Here is an 18,005-nt window from a genome sequence, read left to right as displayed (position 1 = left end):
CAGCTGTTGTATATCCACCATAAATTTCAAGATTTAGCCAGCAACTCTCACTATTTTACCAGACAAACAGAGACTAACGATGGTTGGGTACCTCAAAACTAACTGCCCAATATTGTAGCAGAACGATGTTGAGTGTTGTAATTGGACACTAATAGTAAACTGTGGAATCTGCACTAATGGTAGGCCGCCAATAAAAGCAGTTTGCGATGAACTGCAGCTCACCTGTTGGGTGCAGTGCGCGTGTACCCAGATGGGCATTCAGGCATACACTCTCCTCCATGGATAATGAAGCTGTCGAAGTCGGGGAGGTGGACCTTGGAGCAAAGCTCGGCACTGATGCAGCGCCAGCCTTCGAATTTGTAGGTGCCTTGAGGGCAGTCAGCAACGCAGCGCCCTTGGTGGTAGTAATGCACACATGCTGCACATGCTGTGTCACTCCCAGGGACTGTGCAGCTGCCCAGACACTGAGAGTGGCAGCACTCACCATCCACTGTGCACGCTCGCCGTCCACATTTCTGTGGGCACTCTGGTGGGGAGACAGAAAGAGAAGAGAAACCATTTACCCATGCAGACAATTAAAACCTTTACACGCTTTTGCCAAATCACACTTGACATTAACAGACATCAAGACATCCATCTCATAATCTATTATATTACACACAGTGGAGTTATCCACTTTTCTTGCCTGTAAACCGAACAAGCCTAATAGGCTACATTAAATTTAGCAAAGAAATTCCAGCTGAATGGCTCGGCATTACAGAATCATATTCAAACCCAGCAGCTTTTCTTTAGATGTTTCCTGCAGTGTTCAAAATGTGCAATCCTTGTATAAGGTTCCAGTCTAGGTTTCTCGTCACAGGAAGACACTGAGACCGGAGAAGGGTCAAATGTCAACACTGAGCATATATTTCTAGTGTGATCATGGAGCACAATGTGATATCTAATATTACAGCTGGCATATTTACAGAAAACTGTGATACAATTAATTATTTGCCTGGAAATCAAGTCAATATTTTGGTATTTTCTTTAGACAAACACGCCAAACCTTCTAAACGTCCGGCTTTTTGAACTTGAGGCTGTTGTTTTGTTTTTTTATGTCTTTCTTTATTGAATATATTTGGGGCTTTACTGCTGGCCAGAAAAAATAAGACTCCTGAAGATGCCAACTTGTGCTCTGGTGAACATTTCCATCATTTTATGACCTCTTGTTAACTAAAATGAAAATGTTTTATGCCTAGTTACATTACAAAAAAAGATGGAAATGAATCAGTCCTAAACAAATATCTGCCTAAGTGTCCCTTTTCTTCTCACTGCAAATACACATCTACCAACCAACAAACGCAATTTTCAACAAAAGGGCATGTCCCTACTTTAGCAAACATAAAAGCAAAACAAATAAAGCCAGCCAGTCGGTCCTCAGCTTGAATAAACCTCTGGCACGACGCTATTGGCTTCAGTCCTGAACAAATGATTTGCATTTACTGGAGAATGACAAGACAATGCATGCGCATACACACATATGTGCACCAGCCCAGATTGGAGCTTGTAAAACACCAAGAGGCTCTCATGAGGAGGGTGTGCAGGCTGCTTCAAATCCCACCAACTGAATTTGCATTTTAGTTTTCCTTCGTCTTAAAAATGTAAATACAGCAAACAAAACCATATCCAACAAACAACCTGTCAGAGCTTTTATCTAACACAGTCGTTAACATTGAGCCCAGAGTGATGTGTGGAGTCCATCCCAGATCCAGCGATAAAAGCATCTCCACTCCAGATTTTCCAACGGACACTGCTACAAATAACTCCTCCAGTTGCTGTGGTGTCCCTCTAAATAAGAGGATATTGTAACTGATGACAGGAAAAACTGATTGAGGAGCTTCAGAAGAAAAACACTGCACTGACAAGCATATAGCAAGCAGTCACACCTCGTAGTGGGGAATTTAAATCAAGCGTGATGGAAGTCGAGAGCAACAAAATATGAAAGCAGCTCATTTCATTAGTTGACACGCACCTTCACCATCATCACACTGTTAAGCACCAACTTTTAACCCAGCTTTACTGTCAGTAGCTCACTGGTTCAACATGACAGCGCAAACAGACACATAAGCTTGTTTATCACAGAAACAAACACCGATTGCTATGGAAACACGAGAAATCACTGCTTGAAATTATTTGTGTGTGTTACTTGGTGTGTGTCCTGTAAGGCCTAAACAAAGGGACAGGGATATCTGAATCAGAAACAACGAGATTAACTATGAAACTGTAATTCTGATTATGTCATCCACTTAGGTTATCCAGAGGCTGTGTTTAAACAGAAACCAAACAAAGTGAAGTTATAGGAAATGATGTGTTGTTTATAGGATGCTGAGTGATAACACACTAAAACACGTTTCAACATGCTGCCTCTGCCGCCTCTGTCAAACAAACTAAAGACAACAGACCTGAGGAGATGCGTACTGCTGCACCCCTTATTTATATTTCAGGGATTTATCCCTAAAGGTTTGTTATTGCTGTGTTTAAACTGATGCTGAAAGAGCTGGATGCTGACTGTAAGGTTTTATAGAAAAGCCTCTTAAAACAGATGTCAATTTGAAATAGAGAGTCTGTTACACCTGGAGAGTGACAAACAACAGAAAGGTTCCAACCATCGGCTTGACTTTTTACCTCTCTGCCTTGGGGCTCCAAGAATAAAAATTGGGAAGTGTGTGTTTCAGAAAAAATGGCCGCCAAAAAGTATGTGGTGTCATTTTTTTTTTCCTTCAACACAAGATTTCTCACATGAACATGTATTAGTAACATTTTGTTTGCAGCCAGAGGATCAATGCCACATTGATGTCATTACTAAAACATCCTGAGTTACTTAAAGCAGCTCAGTTTATTAGTTCTACCCACTTGCTACACCTGTAGAGGGTCACGAGGGGCTGGATTGCTGATTTTACTTGATTAATCATTTGGTTCATGAAATGTCAGATAAAGTCAAGCCATTTAGATTACTTGTTTACATTTAAGTCAAATTTTAAATGCTTGTTTTTTCAATCCAACTGTCCAAAACCCAAATCTATTCTGTACAAGTGACTGTGGAAAAAAACTGGAACCAGGACAGTTTGGGTTTTTTTGTAAAAAAAAAAAGAGAAACACAGCAAATCGACAAGTTCCTAAAAGTTACCAGGTAGGGCTGGGTCATATGTTTGCACGGTAATACCAGTGTAATCTTAAGGGATGACACTATGCATTGTTATGCTCAGGGTTTGAAAGCCTATTTCCATTTGAAATGCCTTTTGATTAAACAAATTGTCAGCAAGCAATTTACAACTTATGCACTATTGATTTTGGTACAATGTAGCTTTAACGCACATCAAAAACAGATGCTTGCTGAATGGAAAAGAAATTATTATTTTTTATTTGCACCAATAAGGTTGTAGAGTTTTGAAGTATTTTGTCTAGCGTCAATTATATCGTCAGTTATATCGGTATCACAAATTTTCAAATTTATATCGTGATAAATATTGTTGGCCGTGTCACTCTGCCCTATTACCAGGTATTTGTTGTTTGGTCTCACAACACATATTTACCCATAAGCTACAGAGTTTGCATATTCTCCACAATCTGTCTAACTTCATGTATAATATTGATGCGAAACAAACACAAATCTCTTCACAGGTGAAACCAATCCAGCACACCTGCTTGGGAAATTCCTAATTGTAATGTCAGCCGCAAACCTAAAATCAAACACGGAATCAGTCTGTGGGCTGCTCGGCGTTTGAAGTGCTCTGATCAGTACTTCATATTTCCATTTGTCATTTTCTCCTGAGTGACGTCGAAATCTGCTGTCCTTCCCCTATCAGGCAGTGACCATGAGATGACCTTCTAGCCTGCCTCCTGACTGACACGAAAGCCAATCAGAACCTTCAGACTGTGTGGTCCCACCAGCCATTCAGCAGGCTGTTTGTGCTCAGCAGGAGGAAACCAGTGCTGCATTTCACTGGCACAGAATGTTCTTTCTCTGCTCCGAGCCCCCGCCAACCCCCCGACTCTATCTCGCCCTCTGACCTCTTGCAATGGGGTGATGGGAGCTCTAAAGGTGCAATTTTGCAATGTGATAATGTACGGCCTCAGTCCCGTAGAGAGCTGGAGGAGAAGGAGAGAATCTCTGCCTGAAGTTTGGCTCAGACTGAAGCTGCTAGCGTGCCGCCTCCTAAATACAACTCCCTGACTGACCAGTGAACTGTGGACCGACTCGGAGGGGTCAGCGGGTGCGTACAGTAGTGCACATCAGCATTCCAATGGACGTCCGCAACATAATGAATTCCAGCTTTTATCCCCCTTACTACACTTTTAGAAACAGGTTGATGCAGAGCTGCAGCACGAGGGGAGGAGACGGAGGCAGAGGAGGAAGGAGAAGAGGCAGAGGAGGAGAATGAGACAGAGGAAGTGTAAAAGATGGAGGAGGAAGAGAATGAATTACAGAAGGAGGAGATGTGAAAGAAATGGAGCGACGTGGAACAGGAAGGTGGTGAGGGAAGGGATTTTAGATTGAGATAAGGGGGTGGTAGAGGAGGAGGAAACTAAAAACATCATTTAACATATCACGTCTTTCACACGCACATATACACATACACAGTTGGCAGGGCTGCCAGCGGGGGGAGCCAGACAACACAAACTAACACAAACAGAACTAAGCTGCTGCTGAACAGAAAAGTATAACATTTCAAGTGGCTTCTACAATGTCCTCCTCCTTTTGTCAGGGTGCAGTTTGGTAGTGTGACAAGCCACCAAAGTTAGCCCACTCTGCTGTTATTCACCACCATTTGATACCATGATGCACTCTATTCTAACCGTTTAGCTGACTGGTATCATTTGTCCTGCCTGGTGATTAAAGTATAGGTGGTTAACATCAAGTGTCTTTCCACTAAAGCAGGCTAGCAGAGTCAGGTTGAATCCTCATTGGCTGTGTTTAGAGTATGCGCTACCTTAATCTAAACTGTGGAAAGTTACCAGACACAGCAGATTGTGCCCTGTCTGTTTGCATAGCTTGCTCTACTGGACTCCATTCTAGTGATGTCAGCGCTTCCACTAATCTCTGAAAATAAGCTGGTTAATGAAATGACAGGAATTATGTCAAAAAATGTACAGTTGTTCAACAAATACAAATGGAAAATATGAGCAACAAATCAACTGATACATTCATCTAATGGTGCTGTTTGATAAGAAGTTGTTAGCTGACAAAGGTGAGTATCATTGTTATAACAGCATTTGCATAGAAACAGGTTGTGCTTCCTTCCTCTATAAACTAGTCCGATTGTGGGTGTCATTGTAATGGAAAATCTACAAGGTACTGTACTGATCAACGTATGAGTTTTGATTTTATTTTCTGAAAAATTTAATCTAGTTTGCTTAATATTTTCTGTGCCATTGCCTGAGTTTTAATGGGGGTATTTAAAAGTTAAGTAATGGGCTGTAGAAAGTTACTGTAGGTAGTTAAGCAGTTGCTAGTGTCCATTCAGTGAAACAATTCACCTTTTCCATTCTGTCATTACAGAGCACTCTGGCTGTGGGATAAAGATCGCTGTTGTAGGTCAAAAAGCCGATACAGGGCTTCCAGGGAAACAGAAATACCAGCCCAGCAGGAAGGCAGGCTGAGAAACTCACACCAGTCACGGCGGGAAAATGCCTGGGTTTGTGCCGCTAAGCTGATCGATTCTAACAGGCACTTGTTCAAGTGTAAAACGCATGTAGAATCAAATAGAACTTCAAAGTCTTGTTGGCTGCTTAAATAATCAAAGTGGCAGGTGGACTGATGTTTGTTTCCCTCTCTCTCCGCTCTCTCTCCCTCTCTCTCTCTCTCTGTCTCCTGCTTGATCAGCTGATCAAGTAAGAATTAAAAGCCTGTCTCATTGTTAATCCTTGTTTTCAGCCCCCATCCTAGGGGTGATAGGAACAGGATGTCCCACACAGACACACAGTTGCTGTGATGACGCTCCAGGCTTTAGCAGTGTATACTACTCAGCAGCACAGCACAACAATAACAGCGAAAAGCAGATGTCTAGACTGATGACAACACAGTTGATTCAAAAACACAGATAGAGATCTGTATCGGCTTTGATTCCAGTAACACCAACCAGCAAGCCATCCGTTAAGATTTTACAGGTTCAACCCTCAGCACCAGGTTTTCTGTAACAACACACTCCTAACAGTCTTACCAGGAGCTGGTTGTGTGCTTGTCTTACATGCATGAAATACACTTTTTGGCAGAGTCAACATGGTGGTATCTGACTAATATTAATTTTAATAATACAAGCTATTCTTCATTTTCTACTCCACTGTCATGTCAAACAATGTCAGAGACCACTACAAAAGTCTCAATTCCCCTCATCTGAGACTTGAATACTTCCTTGAATCACTTTTTACCCATCTATACATTGATGTACAAAGGAAAATATGAGTTGGATACACACTTTTCTCTTACTAATATTGAAGTATAAATACCCACACATCATTTTCACAAGGTTTTGCTTTGTTGAAAAAAAATGTGTTTGCCCTTTTTTGTAATTCCACGTTGCAATTTTCCACAGAACCAAAGCACCTTGATTCAAAAGTTCAAGGTTCAAGTTCAGACTAGTGATTTTGGGCTATCTAAATAAACCCCACTTGACATGATTAGGAAGTCAATAATGGAACTGTGATGGCTTTCCATTAATTGTGTTTCCCTCGTGACAAAGACTGCCGGGAACAGGCCCCCGGGGTTCCATCAACTTCCTGTATGATTTGGTTTTGTAATTACCATTCCCTCTATGGCAAAGCTGAATCATTATGGCTTAAATGACAATGCAGCTAATGTTGGTGATGTGTTTCAAACATAAATATTAATCAAACTGATGTCATTGTTGCATTTTCAAAATTATGTTAAACAATACTTTTTTTTATCTTATATATATATTCCACATAAATAACATGACTGCAACTACAGGTTTGTTCTGAATAAAATGTTTCACTACTGTCATAACGTCAATACTGTCTATGATTTGCAAATGCAGAAGTTTAAACTCCATGGAAAGCCAGTTACACAGAGTCACTGAACAGTTGGAACAGTCTATAATGCAGTGGGCTGTGCCGTCATTGCAGTGACTGAGCCATGTGGAGGAAATAGAAAGTGACCACCAAAAGCAGAAGATCAGAACAGCAAAACAAAAATACTCTGCAGCAGATATCAGTCAGTCATCAGCTCTGATGATCGTCCCATTAGGTGCTTTGAAAGTAGCATTTTTTAAGAGAGCTCCTTATACAATAGATTTTTTTTTTCACTGAAAATAAAAATGAAAAAAAAAAATGAAGAAGTTAATTACCAATACTAGATATTATATACGACTAACTTTAAATCAAAGATCTTCAAATGCCTTTTCGTGTCTGTCCAAAACCCAAAGATATTTAGTTCATATATGAGAAAGATGAGTATCATATCTTGACATTTGACAAGCTGTAATGTGTAATTTTTCATTCAATAGTCTATCAAGATAAATGGTATAAATGTCAATTATTTATCTGTCAGTCGGCTCTAATGTGTAACACCCAGCATGATCCCAAAAGGGACTAAAACCAATTGTTTTGTGTTGGGCCTAGTGGGGATTTCTATCTATCTATCTATCTATCTATCTATCTATCTATCATAAATTAGAGCATTATCAAGTGTGCATTACTTTCATTCCCAAGCAAGTCTATATTGTATATCAGTTATTAACCCACTAGCAAATATAAGCAAGTCATACTCAACCCAACAGAAGCTTAAGAGAGCTGCTAAAAACTGTTGAAAAACTGCAGAAACTGAGGTTTCCATCCCCCCCACCACCACCACCACCATTTTTAGAGGGTTTGGTGTGCACGGCTAACTGTGTGCAGAATTATTCCTGTCTTTTGTCCAAATTTCACACACTCCATATCCTCCCAGTGTGTTCCAGTACTCAGGCAGAATTGGGAAATAAACAGCACCAGTATAGCGGACTCAGGCAGACAAGCGAGAACTTGATGATGTACAGAAAACACAACAATATTGCTGTGTTTCCAGTCTCACACAAAGCTGGTTCTGTTTTGGCCAGACAGTCTGTCAGTGTGCAGGTTCAGTCACTGAATCAGTCATTCAGAAAACCAGTCAGTCAGAAGTCTGTGCGTGGTGTCTACAGGCCGATTCGCATCAGCAGAACAAGGGTCTCGATTCATTCAGTCCATTAACTGCTCTACATGGCTGACCAGCACTGTCCTGTTCATCTCTTGAGCCTCCCAGTAGATAGCAGGCGTCACCACCAGCCGCTCAGCTCACCTGGTTATGAGACTCAGCCCGGTCTTACAAACAGGCTGCTCACCAAGTGCTTCCAGCTATAGAGACAGCAATATAGAGTGAGCACACTATCAACCGTAACAGCTGTGTTTGTGTTTGAGCTGCCAACATCCATGAACAATCAAAATCCCTATATTCAAAAAAAATAACATAACGCACCAGAGTTACAGAAGAGTTCCTGGAATTGTTTTAGTTGTGTAATCTTGTTGCGCAATCTTGAGAATATTTTTTTATAATATTTCATATGGAATATGGTAGAATTGCTTAAAATGTCTCCGAAAGCCTGCACAGCATCCAGATGGAAATAATTACTGGGCATCAGAAAAGTGGAGACGTGGTTTTCATTGGCTGGTGCAAAGTCATTTTTTTGGATCCAAATTAGATGGATAAATTATCAAAATAATCATTCTGAAGGAAGAAGCGCATATCTTAGTTAATTTAACAACAAGTACAGGCAGTATTCACATTAAGCACCAGCTGTGTATTACAGGTACAGAGCGGTAATTTGCACAGTGACAGGAATATCAAAAGCAATGCTGGATTTCTTCCTCCTCCTTCCCCCCCTCCTCGCTCCTCCCAGTGTGAGAAGGAGTCCCATTGGAGATGTGTGGTCTGAAGCTTCCTGTTGATAATTACAGTCTGTTCAAAAGGAAAACACGAACAGAATATCATTCCTGTTAGTGACGAAAAGATGAACTTCCTTCTCTTTTTGACTCAAAAAAAAGACCCTTCTGCCTGTCACCTCATCACACCACACTAGGATGGACCGTGCTCCCTGCGACTGTGGATGAAATGTATTTTGGATGATTGCTCGGTGTGCACCTGTAGTGTGAGCATTTTCCTGTGGCTTCACAGAAAGACAGTAGAGAAGCTCGACTAATTTGATAAAGTAGACCAGAAGATTTAAATATATTCTCATATTTAGTCTATATTTAGCAACAGCTGAATAAAAATAATGAGCAAACTAGTATAATAGGATTTTCTGGAAAACCTTATGTTAGTGTAATGGGTAAACAGCTGAAATAATTTAAAAGTAATGGGTGAATTTTTAAAATATCTGCCTAAAATTAACAAATTAAAGGTTAGATTAAGTATTGGCTTTAAGTAATTGATATATGGTCACCGCAAACAGCAAAAAATAAAGGATAAACAGTTAAGACAGATATAAAAGCAATGTATGAATGGTTGGGATCAATGGCACAAAAGGTCAAATTGAGTTCATCCAACGGGTTTGTGGGGACACGCTTGACAAAAAATCTTACTAACAAATAGTCAGTACAGAGTTACGAGAAAACAGCAAACTTGTTTCTTCACGTTACACCCACACAACACCTGACCAAGTGTGCGCTGGCATGGAGGCATGTTGGTACAAGGTATTCCTGAGAAGATGAAATGTGAACCAGGAGGTTCAGTTTGGAGGCTTAGCAGATGACTCTCCCCTACTTTTTTCTTCATAGTTTTGAATGTTTATCACAAGTAAGCTATTGTCCTCTTTGACAGTAACACAGCTATTTGAAACCGCAGCTCTACTATCCAGATGCTGGTCCCTTCCATGCATGCCCCCATCCAATAAGCATGCATAGATGGTGCAGCAAAGAGGACATGATACCTTACCAGCTTCCCACCTGTAAACACTACCTGTGGTTGTCATTATCTGCCTGTCTGAGACTATAGGCTCATCTCCTTTCACTATTGTCAGCCTCTTTGTCTCCTCTGTCCTCGATTTTCTAAAGGTATCTCAAGGAGAAAGAAACCGAGAAGGCTGCTGGAGCAGCTATGAACTGGGATGCACAGGTGTATCCTTGATGTATCCTCGATAAAGTCTTTTCCACACCAATGACATTATAGATGTGTGAGACACAGCTGGATTACACAAGCCATGTCGGGTGGAGGACTAACAAATGCGTGTATATTATACACATCATTCAATCTTAATAAATACCTATCTTTATTTATATTGCAGTTTTTGTGCATGTGTTTAAAAAAAAAAAAAACATTAATTTATTCTTGTCACATTCTGCCCCATTGCAAAATAATTTCGAAGTAAATATGTACTGTAAATTATAATGAAAACTGTTCTACTCATCTCACAGTGATCATAAAATACAGCAGTAGGCTGTAACAAAACAATGGACAGATAATGCAGCTGTGTCACACGTCATATTTAATTGATGTTGCTTCAAAACGACAGCTCCAAGGCAAGGATGTCTCATTTTGTTAAATGCCTGTTGCCTCGACTCCTCTCTTCCTGTGCGTCTTCCTCACCTCCTCTGCTTACATCTCTGGTGGGAGGAACTAAGACACAAGAAGAGGAGTCAAGGATGTACAAATGGAGCCATGGGAAGGGGGGGTTACATCTCTGAAGATTAGAGACCTTGACGTGTGCGGTAAGTTGTGTCTCATACACAAGCATCTGATCACAGGCAAAGCGCCAAAATATTCCATATGGTACAAAACCCTATTTTTGTTTGAGGGTACAAGGCTGCAGCTATGTGGCTGATGACATGATACGCTTTTAACTTTAACGGAAACGTCACAACGACACAACAAACGTTATCCTTGCGATTACCCAATAGCAAAAGCAAATGAAAGAAAATGTAAAAAAAATATATATATATATTTTAAAAAATAATCCGGTAAATCTAGTCTAAATAGAGCCAACATTTAACCTTGTGGAACTTGTTGGGAACAAACATCTGTCAGATCAGCTGCCACTACAGGATAGCTACAGACAAAAGGAATTCCTGGCATCCTTCTGTTGACTGACCTGGAAAAGACAAGACTAATCAAATGCTTTGGTCCCCCCCAGAGGCTCCACGGAGGCCACACAATAACAGGGTGGATGAGGTTTATCAGGAACTATCACATTAGCCGTTTCTTGATACCTGCAACCCTGTGATAAGCTAAGATTTGGTCGAATATCACAATGGCTACAATTGCAGGAGGACAAAGAGAGTTGCAGAAACAACAAAAGAAACAATAAGTCTGTCACTTCAGAGAGTTATGTCTAGGTCAAACAACAAGATTGCTGAAACCCTAGCCACAGACAATTTGGCCTTAACACATACTCTACATGCCAACCCTTCAACAATCTGCTCTCTGCTTGTAATGGTACAAGGATGAGGGTTAAGAAGAAAACTCCTAACACAGCGTGTCTCTGTATGTGTTTTTGTGATGGCACTGAGGATATGTGATAAAACAACACTAAGATAACTGGGAGCATCTCACTGGAAAAATTCTTCAAGATAAGTAAAACAAATTGTACACAGTGCAAAACATGAACATAATTTATGGTAATGTTGCATGGAAGGTAAGGCTGACTAATAGACCAGATTTACTGAGACTATGAACTGTTCTCAAGACTGTAAAAAGAAAACAATAAAAAAAAAATCCCCATTTAATTTTCTGGCCATATCGCCCAGCCCTTACGGAAGCATGTTATAATAGTAAGCAATTAAAAGTAAATATGCTGACATGTGGGCATCTAATCTGTGGCTATGGCACTTCACACTACACACACCGGGCCAGTTTAAGTCCTAAGACATTTACTGTGTTTATCTTCCTAACAATATGCATCATTGTAGGAAAAATGTCAAAATCCAGTAAATCAGGACAAAGACTCAACCAGGGAGAGACCACTGAGATCATTAATGTGTTTGGTTAACACAGTCAGTGCTGCTCTTCATCCCTATATCCACTTTAGCTGTTCAGTTTTTCATACAGAAAATCTAATTAAAACAGCAGATCTTTAATGGGTTAAAAACGTTATTGTTAATGTAATGATTTTGTAAATGAAATTCAGAACAAAACAACTAATGTACTTGTTGATTTGCTAATTCAGCCAAGGGTATGCATATTAGCAGACACCTGTCACTAGTTTAGTTTCATCTTCACTGGGTCCCTACTATTTTATATTTAGAGAATGATTTCTCTTAACTAAAAAGGGTGCATCAACCAGCAACAGCAAGAGGCTGCATTGGAAGGAGTTGTCTACATTCCTGAGTCTTTGTGTTTGTGTGTTTGCTTGGCGAGGAAAGACAGAAATACCCCTGGAATTTGATGGGAAGGATGAAGGAGGCAGAGTATAAGATTCCCATTCACCTTGTGGCAGCCCAGCCTGGCTAGCTGTGCTAATGACCAACAGTACCTGTCTGACTACCTTCAAACATGCTATCACAACCAGAATTCACAGCCTGGATGTTTTGTGCATAACCCAAGCTTCCTCTGATAAGTCTCAAGGCGATTCTGTTCTGCTGTATCACCTTATGTGAGGAAGGCGACCAGAGCCAATCAAACATTAGTGGTGTGACAAAAGGTGGAACAAAGGAGCAGTGCTTTTTGGGTTGCTATGAAGACACTTTTTAATTCACCTGTTTACTATTCATTGATAACAAACTAGACTGGATGGGGTTTGGTTACCAAAAAATTATCTTTTGCTAACAAAATGGCTGGAGATCAATAGCAATGAATGTAAGGTTGGACATACAGCAGTAAAATAGGGCAGGAGCTCTGTCACATCAGATAATATGGACACTCTAGGTACGGTAAGTAATAAACAAAGCTAATATTATGATGTGGATTAGTTTTCTGCCATGTGACAAGAAGAAAACTTTCATTCAAAACTCGACATTGACACTCCTGTCTGCACGTACATGAGTACAAAGTGTCCATACTCAACAGTATTTATTGAGTAAAAAGCCAAAATGATCAATTAATAAAATACAACTAATTAGATCAACATGGCCAAAGTATTTTGCCTTTTCTCTCTTTTCTTTAGTAATTGTATTGTTATCACTGCAGAGCGAAATGATGAAAAAGCCCTTAGAAATAAACATAAACTACTCCAACCAAATCAAACCAGTTTCAAATCCACAAACAAGAAATTCATGTGAGTGCCTGGTCAAAGCTCATCCCAATCTGATGGTGTTAACAGAGCACAATTAAAGGCCACATAATTACAGTAGGCACTTCAACACAGCTAAACCAGTAATGTTCTCTTCCAGGAATTCCAGGGATGGGTGTGACTGTTCACTAAAAGCAGTCGTGGATGTGCCTGGTTTACAAAGCAGCCCCTATAATTACCAGCCCCAACAGCCTCCGGGTTCTGGGTCAGGGTAAGGGGTGCATGAGTAGTTGTGTATCATCATCATACTTTTTGATTTTAGTTGTGCCAATCAATGGATGCTTTAAGAGCAGGTTTTCTCACAAATCATTTAACCAAGTATGACCAGCCAATCAGAAGGTCTGACTGGGTGACTCAAAGGCTGGATTTGAAACCAAAGGGCTGGGTACACTAACTACAAGTAGCCAACATGGTGACCTATATATATTGTTGCTGAACCATCCAAAAATAGGCCTAAGAACAACCAAGTCATGCGTGGGCAATGCATGTTTATTTTGATAAATTCTCATGCAATTACAGTTACTTGACCAGGGTTTTTCCTGCATAGTGGAACTTTTGGCACTCCAAAAAAATGGTTTTGATCACCTCAGAAGGAAAATCACCAGTGCTAAAATTATAAGAACTGTTTAGTGAAAGAAAAAAAAAAAAGGAATTCAGTTTTTTTAACCAATTTATTTGGGTTTTTTTGCTAATTGGGTTTTTATTTACTCGAGCAGAATTGATATATTTGTTCACCAAACTGTCATAACTATCAGGAAAATTCACCAATTGTTGTTCAATAAGGTAACACAAATTGCCTCACAGCCTTTACGGACTGCCTGTGCTTTCTGGTCACCCCACAAAGGCCCACTCAGAGCCAGGAAAAACCTTGGTGGCATTTAGTTAAATAAACAATAAATAGATAAACTCCAATGTAAAGAAAAAACTATTTAAACTCTGACTTTTTTTTAACTAATTTTACTAAAATGACACATTGTTAAGCTTCTTTTACAATTCAACACACTTTGTTGTATTCCACTACGACTACAGTTCTTCAGAAGACATCTCAGATACAGCACAGCGTAAAAACCAGTAGCTGCAGTATTCTTTGTCAGGTTTGTCAATGATAATAAATAACATGAAATCTGTAGCTTATGAACGTTGAGAAATTGACGAATAGCAGTGTTTATATGAATATCTGGACATTACTAAATTTCAATTCGCTATGAAACTGTGGCGGTCCACCAACTTAGAGAATTTCGGGTAAGAAAAGACTGAAATTCTCTGTTAGCTCCATCCTAGCATGCTATGATAGACAACAATGTATGCAAGCAGTTCTTAGGCTATAGTTTGTTAAACATATACAACTCCTGCTTGTGAGTGGGTGTTACCTGCCCGTCAGAAGCTCTGCTCTGAATGGAAAGGACACACCCACAAGCTGAAGACAGTGACCTGATGTAGGTAGTGAAGATAGCTTTGGTTTAAAAAAAAAAAACTGAAGGCAGGTATGTGTTTAGTAAATGTATGACATTTTGCGGTGATTGGCCAACCTTTCAAACTGATTTAAATGTTTCTAAACTTGGTACTGCGTGACATCTTTGCTGTGAAACTTAAAAGAAGGAAAAAATTTCTCATTCACTTTCAAACCAGGGATTCAACCACAAGCAAACACATGGTCCCAGGCCTTCCTCATCTATCCACAGATTAGTGTGTGTATCAAGGGAGAGAGTGGGTGTCTGTATTCAGTACATGATGGTATGGAGCTAATCATAGCCGAGATTAGACAGACATCAGCAGGAACTAGTAGTCACTGGGCTTCCTAAAGCCCTAAGCACTGGCACTGGGTCACACAAGTCAGACTGGATAAAGTGACCTCTCTGCTGAGCTGGGCTCCTCTGACTTTCATTTACTCTGATCAAAAATACCTCTGTTATTTCCCCTAATGCCTTACATAATGTATACACCACATAATATCAATCTGTGCCATTCCTTTGTGTTTTTTTCTCTCTGTGTGTCAACATGAACTCTACTCCTGCTGTATGTTTGAGGCCTTGTTAGCACATGCTACTGTATGTGTGTGATTGGGAGGCAGAGCCATGCATTTGATATATAAACCAATTCCTGTACTGCAGAAGTCATTACACACAGAAACACTATATATCTGAACAACAAAGCTTCAGTGCCAAGTTACTGTGTATCTATCTACACTTACTGCCTCAGTCTGTCACAATATCATCCATTCACTTCCCCACTCTGCATTCTTTCAATACCTTTCGCCATCCATTACATTTTCATATATTCCTGCCTTTCATGCTGCACTGAGTGTGTTCTTATTCCGTCATTTCTAAATAACACATTGCCACTTTGGATAATACATCACTGATTGAATGATTACAGCAGACTCTCAAGCCTCTTTTTTAGCATCCAATCACTCTGCAAACAGATGTCTGGTCAGTCACGTTGGTTTAGCACTATTATTATCATTATGACCATTTTTTTTATTAGGTTTTCTGCAATAATGCAACACGAAACAACATAAAGTAAGTCAATACGAATAGGTAACAAAAATAAAGTGAATAAAACAAAACAACTAAAATAAGCCGTAAAAATAAGGGAAAAACTTCCTTTAGTAATTACTGGTTCTAAGAAGTCAATCTCCATCAAATAACCTTAACTATCAGTTCTTAGTCGCTTCTCTCCAGTGTGGATGTAGCATATTCAAAGCAGATGTGCTCACACTGCCAAAGCGACAAAGATTAATTTGAATTTGCGGTAATGTAGCCATGCTTTCCATCACTAAGTTATAATGGTGTGGTCACTGTGTGCTAAACCAGACTTTTGGTGCACTTCAAAGAGCAGGGAGAAAATGCGATGGAAAGGGCGATCATAAAGCAACCAGGTTTTCACATGGAAACACTGCAACAAGTTCATTAGGAAAACTACATCTCAGCCCAAAATTCAGCAATTTAACAGGATCTGTGTGAATCATACAGGGAGGGTTCTAGTTTAAGTCCAGCAGAGATTGTTAACTGATATAAACCCCTTAAACAGTGCCGAGGTAGGAACTGAGAAAAGGCTAACTCAGATTAAGAAAAACTGTGTTTAAAAATGGCCTCTAGGGAAGCACAGGGCCAATAAACACTGGATCTACCACATCCAAAAGCAACCAGAAAACATCAGAGTGGGAAGAGGGGGGGGCAGGGGTTGTTACTGAGTCCACAGCTCACTCACTCTCTCTGTTGGACTCTCTTTAGCTCTCTTTCACACGAGCGGAAGCATGTTTTCCTGCTAGACAGCTGATAGTGTGTTTCCTACATGCTAGCTAACACGCACCATTTCACTGATGCTGCAGATATTCAAAATCAGCTATTTGCATTCGGCCAAAAAAAGAAATCACAGCCATATCTTTTACCGTAAAAACAATGTGCAAACAGATAATCTGACTGGCAGGGACTGTCCTATATTTGTTTTCATCTGACAGTGTGGAGACAGACTGGAAACAAAGACAGAGGGCATGACATGCAGCAGAGGTCCTCAGCCGGAATTAAACTGCACATGTGGTGGTATTACAGCATGCGCCTTAATCACCAGGCACCAAACCAGTGGTGTATTTTTAAAGGCTGATACTTAAGTTTGTGAGTCTTAAAAAAATGACAGTAAATCAGTTAATGGTTATTTTTCTAACTGTAAATAAGCGTTTCAAATAATTTAGTGATTAAAAACTGTGAGCAAGATACAGTACGAGTACAATCTGTTACAGCTGAAAAATAAACTTGGACAAATTATGTATTGGTAACAGAGTGTCTCCACTGAGATAAACATATCTTTAGCACATCTGTGTTGCAGTTTCTGGTTACTTCTCTGCCAACATATAAACAGAGACAGAGATATCTGCAATGAGCTGATTTTAGACAATATCTCACTGTCTTATATTCAAGTTAAACTGTAAACTCTAAATGCTGTTTTGTTTGAAAATAACCTCATTTATTCTCTCTATTGATTCCTGCCAAAAGTTTGACATTTTGCAAATGATATCATGAAGCAGAACTAAACAGACAGAAATGACTTTTTAAAGAGGTGTTCCTACACTCTGACTCAAATCTGATCTGTGGAGCCGATCGTCGCCCTAACCCACTCAGCTCAAAAGACGTTTTCAAAGTGGGTGTGAAATTGCAATGCACTGCTGTCTGCAAATGTCTTTTTTGATTCAACCACTAGAAGTCGCCAAAGTCAGAAGCATTCAAATCCAACAGAGGAGGGCATTAAGTTCAGAAAATTGCTTCCATACTTAAATTTTGTCTTGACTTTTAACAGATAAACCTGAACCCATGTACTGTCTCTAAACATGCCTAATACTACCGTATACTAATGATATGAATGTTAAGTCTGTGGTCTTGTCGGGATAACATGCCATTATAATAAAATTCAAAAACACATTACACATACATGCACAAACAGTGACATGTCAGGTATGATAAATTCAGCTCTAGTGGCATGCTAAACAATAACCCTGATGACAATCCTTCTAGTTTAATGTGTAATCCCTTCAGCCAGGGGTTAACAAAAGACAAAAATTCCTTCCAGTAAATCCCAGAAGACCTACTTTGTACTTTAATGATGTGCTTTCATCTCCTCAGACCATACAAAGCACCGGAAAAACATCCCCCATGCTGTTCAATGTGTGAGCGTGTGTGCGGGTTTGTGTGTTTGGGAGAGAGAGTGAAAAAAACGTGTTTGCTTCCCAGCATGCACGGACATGGCTCTTCTTTGGAAGAAGCCTATGAGTTATGAATG

The 18,005-nt window shown here is 39.9% G+C and overlaps 1 protein-coding gene across 1 annotated transcript in view; it reads right to left on the bottom strand.

Annotated features, from left to right (window-relative positions):
• The window catches only part of LOC103359504 (insulin-like growth factor 1 receptor), a 48,810-nt gene that overhangs the window by 18,410 nt on the left and 12,395 nt on the right, over nucleotides 1-18,005 (bottom strand). Inside the window, exon 3 of the mRNA XM_008284876.1 lies at nucleotides 223-526. Within this exon, the coding sequence (XP_008283098.1) occupies nucleotides 223-526 (304 nt within the window). The remainder of the gene's footprint in view (nucleotides 1-222; nucleotides 527-18,005) is intronic.

Source organism: Stegastes partitus, unplaced genomic scaffold (genome assembly GCF_000690725.1).
Source record: "Stegastes partitus isolate 25-593 unplaced genomic scaffold, Stegastes_partitus-1.0.2 Scaffold377, whole genome shotgun sequence".
Taxonomy (NCBI): Eukaryota; Metazoa; Chordata; class Actinopteri; family Pomacentridae; genus Stegastes; species Stegastes partitus.
This window is presented reverse-complemented; position numbering and strand designations above follow the sequence as displayed.